The sequence below is a fragment of the Oncorhynchus mykiss genome, chromosome 2 (assembly GCF_057628025.1).
Source record: "Oncorhynchus mykiss isolate SJ-2025 chromosome 2, ASM5762802v1, whole genome shotgun sequence".
Classification (NCBI taxonomy): domain Eukaryota; kingdom Metazoa; phylum Chordata; class Actinopteri; order Salmoniformes; family Salmonidae; genus Oncorhynchus; species Oncorhynchus mykiss.
The window spans coordinates 99325336-99336366 of record NC_143023.1 but is presented as its reverse complement, the minus strand read 5'-3'; the positions used below and the strand labels follow the sequence as shown (position 1 = coordinate 99336366).

At 43.5% G+C, this 11031-nt stretch overlaps 2 protein-coding genes across 10 annotated transcripts in view; one reads left to right on the top strand and one right to left on the bottom strand.

Annotated features, from left to right (window-relative positions):
• Window positions 1–7449, top strand: part of galk2 (galactokinase 2) — an 11943-nt gene extending 4494 nt beyond the window's left edge. The window contains exons 8-10 of one of the 2 annotated variants that reach the window (XR_016490193.1): window positions 721–1018; window positions 5987–6194; window positions 6604–7449. Coding sequence is in view for 1 of the 2 variants with exons in the window: in XM_036960677.2 (XP_036816572.1) it covers window positions 808–1018; window positions 5987–6194; window positions 6604–6811 (627 nt within the window). In the remaining variant the exon portion in view is untranslated. The remainder of the gene's footprint in view (window positions 1–720; window positions 1019–5986; window positions 6195–6603) is intronic. The other variant, XM_036960677.2, reaches the window with a different exon arrangement.
• atp8b4 (ATPase phospholipid transporting 8B4) overlaps window positions 7268–11031 on the bottom strand; it is a 73103-nt gene continuing 69339 nt past the window's right edge. For 5 of the 8 annotated variants that reach the window (XR_016490178.1, XM_036960619.2, XM_036960636.2 and 2 more), the window contains one exon: window positions 9164–10785. Coding sequence is in view for 7 of the 8 variants with exons in the window: in XM_036960619.2 (XP_036816514.2) it covers window positions 10555–10785 (231 nt within the window). In the remaining variant the exon portion in view is untranslated. Of the gene's footprint in view, window positions 10786–11031 lie in introns of all 8 variants that reach the window. The other 3 variants (XM_090213854.1, XM_036960628.2, XM_090213832.1) reach the window with 1 other exon arrangement.

Below are 11031 nucleotides of genomic sequence, written 5' to 3'. Positions count from 1 at the left end.
GGCTAGTTGAGAACAAGTTCTCATTTGCAACTGCGACCTGGCCGAATGCGCATTTACCTCAAACCACTGTGATTTGTTATTTTTTTTCCTTTATTTAACCAGGCAAGTCAGTTAAGAACAAATTCTTATTTTCAATGACGGCCTAGGAACAGTGAGTTAGCTGCCTGTTCAGGGGCAGAACGACAGATTTTTACCTTGTCAGCTCGGAGATTTGATCCACAACCTTTCGGTTACTAGTCCTCCACTCTAACCACTAGGCTACCTGCCACCCCTCCACTCTAACCACTAGACTACCTGCCACCCCTCCACTCTAACCACTAGACTACCTGCCACCCCTCCACTCTAACCACTAGGCTACCCTGCCACCCCTCCACTCCACTCTAGCTACTAGGCTACCTGTCGCCCCTCCACTCTAACCACTAGACTACCTGCCACCCCTCCACTCTAACCACTAGGCTACCTGCTGCCCCTCCACTCTAACCACTAGGCTACCTGCCACCCCTCCACTCTAACCACTAGGCTACCTGCCACCCCTCCACTCTAACCACTAGGCTACCTGCCACCCCGCCACTCTAACCACTAGGCTACCTGCCACCCCAGAATGAATTGAACTGTGTTCTTAACTCAATCAGATTCTGTCCAGAGCGAGGGGACCTGGAGTGAGGCCGGCTGCTGAAGCTGTCTCCTGTGTGCTGTAAATAACTCTATGGTCCCCCTCAGATGTTGGCGAAGGCTCGGGGGCTGGAGTGAGGCCGGCTGCTGAAGCTGTCTCCTGTGTGCTTTAAATAACTCTATGGTCCCCCTCAGATGTTGGCGAAGGCTCGGGGGCTGGAGTGGGGCCGGCTGCTGAAACTGTCCCAGGTGCAGACAGAGCTGGAGGCCTCTCTGGAGGAGATGCTGCGGCTGGTGGCTGAGGTGCTGCACCCTGAGCCCTACAGCAGAGAGGAGGTCTGCAAGGCCCTGGGAATCACCACAGAACAGCTCTGTACAGACCTCCTTAGCCCCAACACACAGCACGGTAAGACACTGGTATTACTACCAGTTATTTTCCAATCGTTTCATTCTGAACAGGACCACAATTTAGTTTTGTTCCGTTCTACTGTTCTGACCAACAATATAAAGTTCTGAACCGGTTTGAACCATAAAAACAAGTAGCTGTTTATATCGTTCCCCTTTTTTATAACCTGTGAAATCAACAGTTGTTTACACATTTAGCTCATTAAATGACTTCACCAATCAGTGCGGACGGAGCCGGCAAGCTAGTTGTTTACACCAATCAGTGCGGACGGAGCCGGCAAGCTAGTTGTTGACACCAATCAGTGCGGACGGAGCCGGCAAGCTAGTTGTTTACACCAATCAGTGCGGACAGAGCCGACAAGCTAGTTGTTTACACCAATCAGTGCGGACGGAGCCGGCAAGCTAGTTGTTTACACCAATCAGTGCGGACGGAGCCGACAAACTAGTTGTTTACACCAATCAGTGCGGACGGAGCCGGCAAGCTAGTTGTTTACACCAATCAGTGCGGACGGAGCCGGCAAGCTAGTTGTTTACACCAATCAGTGCGGACGGAGCCGGCAAGCTAGTTGTTTACACCAATCAGTGCGGACGGAGCCGGCAAGCTAGTTGTTTACACCAATCAGTGCGGACGGAGCCGACAAACTAGTTGTTTACACCAATCAGTGCGGACGGAGCCGGCAAGCTAGTTGTTTACACCAATCAGTGCGGACGGAGCCGGCAAGCTAGTTGTTTACACCAATCAGTGCGGACGGAGCCGGCAAGCTAGTTGTTTACACCAATCAGTGCGGACAGAGCCGACAAGCTAGTTGTTTACACCAATCAGTGCGGACGGAGCCGGCAAGCTAGTTGTTTACACCAATCAGTGCGGACGGAGCCGACAAACTAGTTGTTTACACCAATCAGTGCGGACGGAGCCGGCAAGCTAGTTGTTTACACCAATCAGTGCGGACGGAGCCGGCAAGCTAGTTGTTTACACCAATCAGTGCGGACGGAGCCGACAAACTAGTTGTTTACACCAATCAGTGCGGACGGAGCCGGCAAGCTAGTTGTTTACACCAATCAGTGAGGACGGAGCCGACAAGCTAGTTGTTTACACCAATCAGTGCGGACGGAGCCGACAAGCTAGTTGTTTACACCAATCAGTGAGGACAGAGCCGACAAGCTAGTTGTTTACACCAATCAGTGCGGACGGAGCCGGCAAGCTAGTTGTTTACACCAATCAGTGCGGACAGAGCCGACAAGCTAGTTGTTTACACCAATCAGTGCGGACGGAGCCGACAAGCTAGTTGTTTACACCAATCAGTGCGGACGGAGCCGACAAGCTAGTTGTTGGCAATAAATAAGGCAATAAATAGGCCCTAGAGGCGAAATAATTACAATTTAGAATTAACACTGGAGTGATAGATGTGCAGATGATGATGATGATGTGCAAGTAGAGATACTGGGATGCAAAAGAACAAGAGGGTAAGTAATAATATGGGGATGAGGTAGTTGGGTGGGCTATTTACAGATTGCCTGTGTACAGGTACAGTGATCGGTAAGCTGCTCTGACAGCTGAGGGGGGAGGGGCTACAGGAGCCTGTTCTTCAGAGGGGGGAGGGGCTACAGGAGCCTGTGCTTCAGAGGGGGGAGGGGCTACAGGAGCCTGTGCTTCAGAGGGGGGAGGGGCTACAGTAGCCTGTTCTTCAGAGGGGGGAGGGGCTACAGTAGCCTGTTCTTCAGAGGGGGGAGGGGCTACAGTAGCCTGTTTTTCAGAGGGGGGAGGGGCTACAGTAGCCTGTTTTTCAGAGGGGGGAGGGGCTACAGTAGCCTGTTCAGAGGGGGGGAAGGGCAGGTAGCCTAAACAAGCACAGACACAGGTAAAGATTTTCATCTGACATGCAGACACTGGAATTATAAGTTCCTGAGTGACAGAGTGAGGGCTTTCATAGGCGCTTTGGTGAGGTTTTTTTGTGGGACCAGAAGGAAATGTCTGCAACATAAAATAACCGGTTAACCAGTTCCCATTCATTTAAAATAACAGTTCTGTTCCGGAACGGTATAGATCACTTTCGTTCCCTGTTCCATTTCATTCCTTGAAAAAAGTCATTATGTTCCGGTTTTCTGTTCATTTCCTTGAACCGGTTCCAACCCTTGATCACTACTGTATAACTAGTACATTATAACTGGTAGGCTAGCAGGTCACTACTGTATAACTAGTACATTATAACTAGTAGGCTAGCAGGTCACTCCTGTATAACTAGTACATTATAACTAGTAGGCTAGCAGGTCACTACTGTATAACTAGTACATTATAACTGGTAGGCTAGCAGGTCACTACTGTATAACTAGTACATTATAACTGGTAGGCTAGCAGGTCACTACTGTATAACTAGTACATTATAACTGGTAGGCTAGCAGGTCACTACTGTATAACTAGTACATTATAACTGGTAGGCTAGCAGGTCACTACTGTGTAACTAGTACATTATAACTGGTAGGCTAGCAGGTCACTACTGTGTAACTAGTACATTATAACTGGTAGGCTAGCAGGTCACTACTGTGTAACTAGTACATTATAACTGGTAGGCTAGCAGGTCACTACTGTGTAACTAGTACATTATAACTGGTAGGCTAGCAGGTCACTACTGTATAACTAGTACATTATAACTGGTAGGCTAGCAGGTCACTACTGTATAACTAGTACATTATAACTGGTAGGCTAGCAGGTCACTACTGTATAACTAGTACATTATAACTGGTAGGCTAGCAGGTCACTACTCTGTAACTAGTACATTATAACTGGTAGGCTAGCAGGTCACTACTGTATAACTAGTACATTATAACTGGTAGGCTAGCAGGTCACTACTGTATAACTAGTACATTATAACTGGTAGGCTAGCAGGTCACTACTGTATAACTAGTACATTATAACTGGTAGGCTAGCAGGTCACTACTGTATAACTAGTACATTATAACTGGTAGGCTAGCAGGTCACTACTGTATAACTAGTACATTATAACTGGTAGGCTAGCAGGTCACTACTGTATAACTAGTACATTATAACTGGTAGGCTAGCAGGTCACTACTCTGTAACTAGTACATTATAACTGGTAGGCTAGCAGGTCACTACTGTATAACTAGTACATTATAACTGGTAGGCTAGCAGGTCACTACTGTATAACTAGTACATTATAACTGGTAGGCTAGCAGGTCACTACTGTATAACTAGTACATTATAACTGGTAGGCTAGCAGGTCACTACTGTATAACTAGTACATTATAACTGGTAGGCTAGCAGGTCACTACTGTATAACTAGTACATTATAACTAGTAGGCTAGCAGGTCACTACTGTATAACTAGTACATTATAACTGGTAGGCTAGCAGGTCACTACTGTATAACTAGTACATTATAACTAGTAGGCTAGCAGGTCACTACTGTGTAAATAGTACATTATAACTGGTAGGCTAGCAGGTCACTACTGTATAACTAGGACATTATAACTGGTAGGCTAGCAGGTCACTACTGTATAACTAGTACATTGTAACTAGTAGGCTAGCAGGTCACTACTGTATAACTAGTACATTGTAACTGGTAGGCTTGCAGGTCACTACTGTATAACTAGTACATTATAACTAGTAGGCTAGCAGGTCACTACTGTGTAACTAGTACATTATAACTGGTAGGCTAGCAGGTCACTACTGTATAACTAGGACATTATAACTGGTAGGCTAGCAGGTCACTACTGTATAACTAGTACATTGTAACTGGTAGGCTAGCAGGTCACTACTGTATAACTAGTACATTATAACTGGTAGGCTAGCAGGTCACTACTGTGTAACTAGTACATTATAACTGGTAGGCTAGCAGGTCACTACTGTATAACTAGTACATTATAACTGGTAGGCTAGCAGGTCACTACTGTATAAGTAGTACATTATAACTGGTAGGCTAGCAGGTCACTACTGTATAACTAGTACATTATAACTGGTAGGCTAGCAGGTCACTACTGTATAACTAGTACATTATAACTGGTAGGCTAGCAGGTCACTACTGTATAACTAGTACATTATAACTGGTAGGCTAGCAGGTCACTACTGTATAACTAGGTCATTATAACTGGTAGGCTAGCAGGTCACTACTGTGTAACTAGTACATTATAACTGGTTGGCTAGCAGGTCACTACTCTGTAACTAGTACATTATAAATGGTAGGCTAGCAGGTCACTCCTGTATAACTAGTACATTATAACTGGTAGGCTAGCAGGTCATTACTGTATAACTAGTACATTATAACTAGTAGGCTAGCAGGTCACTACTGTATAACTAGTACATTATAACTAGTAGGCTAGCAGGTCACTACTGTATAACTAGGTCATTATAACTGGTAGGCTAGCAGGTCACTACTGTATAACTAGGTCATTATAACTGGTAGGCTAGCAGGTCACTACTGTATAACTAGTACATTATAACTAGTAGGCTAGCAGGTCACTACTGTATAACTAGTACATTATAACTAGTAGACTAGCAGGTCACTACTGTATAACTAGTACATTATAACTAGTAGGCTAGCAGGTCACTACTGTATAACTAGTACATTATAACTGGTAGGCTAGCAGGTCACTACGGTATAACTAGTGCATTATAACTGGTAGGCTAGCAGGTCACTACGGTATAACTAGTACATTATAAATGGTAGGCTAGCAGGTCACTACTCTGTAACTAGTACATTATAACTGGTAGGCTAGCAGGTCACTACTGTATAACTAGTACATTATAACTGGTAGGCTAGCAGGGAGGAGGTCCTCCTCCCCCTTTTTGATACAAACCAAACTGTGTGTCCAGGCTCGGATATGTTATTTCCAAAAAAGGTTAATTCTCCACATCTGCCTTTCCCGCTGCCCCTCCTTGAGACCTGTCTCCTCCATTATCATATAATTAAAGGTAAATAACAGGTTTGACCTGCTATACCTGTCCTCTCCTCCCAGTGGCCCAGTTCAAGCTGTACCAGCGGGCCAGGCATGTATACGGCGAGGCGGCACGGGTCCTGCGGTTCAAGAGCGTGTGTGATGAAGCTCCCACCGCCCCGAACGCCGTGCAGCGTCTAGGAGACCTGATGAAGCAGAGCCATGCCAGCTGCAGAGACCTGTACGAGTGCAGCTGTCCAGAACTGGACCAGCTGGTAGAGATATGTCTGTAAGTCCAGAACCACTCCATTCTATATGTTAACTATAGTTTTTATTTTTATATTAAAAGGGTTTTTAAAACCTTTCAATTTACAGGTTATTCTCGCTCTACTCTCGTTAACTCAGAAATAAAATCTCGCCGTCCTTCGGTGAAATAGCCTATATTTATTTACGTTGTCTGTCCGTGAGAGATTAAGTCTCATTTGAGATTTTAAAAAAAAATCTAATTTCAAACCTGTCCATTAAAATACTAGATTTCGCCGGCTACCTTGTAACTAGTGTGTTTGACAAATGGATGGTGTAACTGTTGATGCAGTTTCCTTGCTTGATTGCATTGTTAATTGATAGATCGCAATTGAAGGATTTAGGTTCCTAGAACCGTGCTTTCTCCATGTTTATTATGTTTCCTCTGGCTACAGGCAGTCTGGTGCGGTGGGATCCCGGCTGACCGGAGCAGGCTGGGGGGGCTGTGCTGTCTCCATGGTCCCCACTGACAAGGTGGAGTCTTTCCTAAAGAGCGTCAGAGAGTTGTACTACACGGCAGACCCACGCAGAGCCGAGCTAGAGAAACACAGTCTGTTTGTCACCAAGCCTGGTGGAGGGGCGGCCATTTTCCTTGAAGACTGAAATAAAAAAAAATGCTTCTCTTTACAATTTTGAGGTGAAATGTCTTCCTTGCCGTTTCACCTTTTCAGTATTTTTATACTATTATTTTAGTCGTGACTCTATGACTAATTCTCATGCCAAAATGACACAGTTGATGATTCTGGAATTTCAAGGGCAATGATAATCAAAGCTAGTCTGCTCCCAGATTTGTTGTCTCCTTCTGTAGCCTGGTCCCAGATTTGTTGTCTCCTTCTATAGCCTGATCCCAGATCTGTTGTCTCCTTCTATAGCCTGATTCTAGATCTGTTTGTCCTCTTGCCAACTTCATTGCTTAATTTTCAAGCCAAACATGACAAGAAGTTGGCATGACAGCACAAAAAGACTGGCACTATTTCATAGGGGGAAAAATGTAGACATTTTATAATTTGGAACTCAAGTTATAACTAGTTTTGAAACTAATGATTCAAGATCAACTTCTTTACAAGAAAGGGGACTTTTCTTTATTCAGTGAGTGTAATGATTTCAGTTGAAATGGGACAGCGCTATCTATATAAAGTACAATACTTTTCCACACAGTGCAGTACTACATTCCTTCCATTGCTGTGTGTGTTTGTGTTGTATGTTTTGAAGGAATTAAGAAGTAAAAAGGCTTTTGTTTACGTTTTGTCTCTGTCTGTTCCGTTTGCATTTTCTCCACGGAAACAGACAACGAACACAATATGAACAGCTGTATATTTGTGTGTATATATATATATATATATATATATAAAAACGCACTGTCGTTGGAAAAACGTTATTTCCAAGTTCAAGAAGCGGACATTAACAAATAAAAATGACAGTTTCAGTTTTTATCGGTAGAAACTAAATGTAAAATAAAACGATGCATCACCAACACATTCAAGACGAAATTCATTCTTCGCTTAAAAAGCAAAAAAAATAAACATTAACATTTTTTAAAAATGAGATCTTAACAAATGATAAATGATTGTATTGCATTTCAGCATTCAAAGCATAAGCCTAATGGAAACAACATCATGTTTTCATTCTGCAAACATCCATGTCTGACAGGTTGACAATGTGCTAGAGAGAGAGTGTGTGTGACCAAATACCAAATAGGGCAATTAGGCTGTAGAATGCTGACAGCCAGAGTGTTCGCATTGAGCTTCCCTACAGTATGGATTCCCCTTCGTTACAGGAAGTTGACAGGAAAGCCTTCTCTTCATACCGTTTTAAAGTCTCAATCTGTGATTCACTTTTCCAGCCGAACGGCAGCCCCACCACTGTTTTTGCCATAAAGCTGAGGGATGGGGCTTGAGAAATTAAATCAATACCTAAATTCATAGATGGCGCTTTACGGTCTCTACAGACCATCAACATGATATTCTTTAAAAAGCATTTGGTATACAACGACCATTGAACAGCTGCCTGTAACTATTGCAGCACCTTTAAATGTAAATGAAGGATAAAGCCAACATATGACAAAGACCTTGACCAGTGGAGGCTGCTGAGGGGAGGACGGCTCATAATAATGGCTGGAACGGAGCAAATGGAATGGCATTAAACACCTGGAAACCATGGAAACCATGTGTCTGATGTATTTGATACCATTCCACCTATTCCGCTCCAGCCATTACCACAAGTCCATCCTCCCCAATAAAAGTGCCACCAACCTCCTGTGACTATTGAATGGTTATGTCTATGTTCAGACGTGTGATACATGCTTAAATTAGTAAAAGGCACAATTATGTTCTCTCCATTAAAGGTAAAAACATCCATCTTGATCAGTCTTTCAGTCAGCATTCTAAACCTCAAGAACATTCTGAACATTCTTTCAGTCAGCATTCTAAACCTCAAGAACATTCTGAACATTCTTTCAGTCAGCATTCTAAACCTCAAGAACATTCTGAACATTCTTTCAGTCGGCATTCTAAACCTCAAGAACATTCTGAACATTCTTTCAGTCAGCATTCTAAACCTCAAGAACATTCTGAACATTCTTTCAGTCAGCATTCTAAACCTCAAGAACATTATGCACATTCTTTCAGTCAGCATTCTAAACCTCAAGAACATTCTGAACATTCTTTCAGTCAGCATTCTAAACCTCAAGAACATTCTGAACATTCTTTCAGTCGGCATTCTAAACCTCAAGAACATTCTGAACATTCTTTCAGTCAGCATTCTAAACCTCAAGAACATTCTGAACATTCTTTCAGTCAGCATTCTAAACCTCAAGAACATTATGAACATTCTTTCAGTCAGCATTCTAAACCTCAAGAACATTATGAACATTCTTTCAGTCAGCATTCTAAACCTCATCTTTGTTGAGGTAGTTTCTATTTGATTTTAATTTAATTATCACGATGACTTACTGTATGTGCAAAACCAGAATTGTTTTTATTTTTAAATAACATTTAGCATATTCATGGTCATCGGCAAAATATGATTTGTAACACAGTGTTCTAAACAATGATAGAGTTGTGCTTAATGTTTTCCTAAAGCAGCCTGAAGTACATACCTGTATTTTATCACTGTTTCAAGTGGCTATGATACCAAACTCATACCTGTCCAGCCCAGGCTACTGAAAAATCTATCTACTCCTACATTTATTGAAAAGGAGATCTCCACCAAAAATCTAAACTCCAATGCTTAAGTCTCTATTCAATCCGTATCGCGGAAATTAAGCGCTACAGTGTGATTTCAATTTAAAGGCGATGTTAGCGGAGACTGCATTCACGGTAAACACTGCCGACGAAGGCTCAATAGTAAAAAATGACCTTAGAATTTAAATCTGTAACGCTCCACTGATTCAGATGGACTAGAGTCTATAGTGATCTTTCTGAACATGAGTTGATCCCAGAGCAGCAACTGATTGGATATTCCTGTGCTGGTTCCTGTGCTGGTTCTTTTGGAGCCTGCTTGCTGGTGCGCTCATGTCCTCTGATGATTGAGTTTGACTTACTCTCCGTTTTCTTGTGTGCTGCTGCTTGTCCAGTGCCCACAGTATAGTCATTTACCAGACGCTTTTATCCAAAGTGACTCACAGAACTGTCAACATTGACAGTGACAAACATGTACCTGCCAAAATAAAGGAAACACCAACATAAAGTGTTTTGATAGGGCGTTGGGGGCACCACGAGCCGCCAGAACAGCTTTAATGCACCTCTTGGCATAGATTCTATAAATGCCTGAATCTCTATTGGAGGGTAGCGACACCATTCGTCCACAATAATTTTCAATTTGGTGTTTATTTTTTTTTGATGGTGGTGTAAAATGCTGTCTCAGGCACCGCTCTAGAAGTGTTCAATTGTTTTGAGATCTGATGACTGAGATGGCCATGGGCATATGGTTTACACCGTTTTCATGCTCATCAAACCATACAGTGACCACTCGTTCCCTGTGGATAGGGGGGCATTGTCATCCTGGAAGAGACCACTCCCATCAGGATAGAAATGGCTGTGTATCACTCAGAATGGCTGTGTATTTATTGGAGTTTACCTTGCTCTCTAAGGGGGTTCAGTGGACATAAACCATGGCAGGAAAACACACCTCGCACCATAACAGAGTCGCCAGAACCCTCAAGTGTTTCCATTATTTTGGCAGTTACCTGTATATGTGGCCGATCGATCCAATGTGGGAAATCGAACCCCACCCTGATGTTGACCGCACCATGCTCTAACTCTTACTCACTGAGCCAGGTGTAGACGCACAGGATCATCTTATAGTCTAAACAGCTTGTTAGGAATCTAAAAACAGATCGTAAAGGGTCATGTCTGAACGGCCCCATTGGAAACAACATTAGAATCCATTACAGTCTGTTGAGTTCTAGTGTTACCTTCCGAGGTTCCGGATGTTCCGTAGGCCTCAGCAGAGACACAGGCTACCGGTGTTTCCCCCTTCCTCTTCGACATGCCCTCTATCAAACTTCTGCTGTTGTGGACCCTTCCAGGGGACGACGGGGACAGGGATGGGGACGGGGCAGCGGTGCTGGGGGTGACCTTAATGTTGTTTTGAAAAAATAAAGTTACACACATTAAATTTAGGCTTACACTCTTATCTAGAACCTTAAAAGGTTTCTCCTGCTGTCCCCATAGGGGGGGGGGGGACCTTTTGAAGAAGCCTTTTGGGTTTCATATAGAAGAACCCTTTTCACAGAGGGTTCTACGTGGAACTTAAAAAGTATTCTATCTCGAACCCAAAAGGGTTCATCAAAGGGTTCTCCCATGGGGAACTCTTTTTTTTTA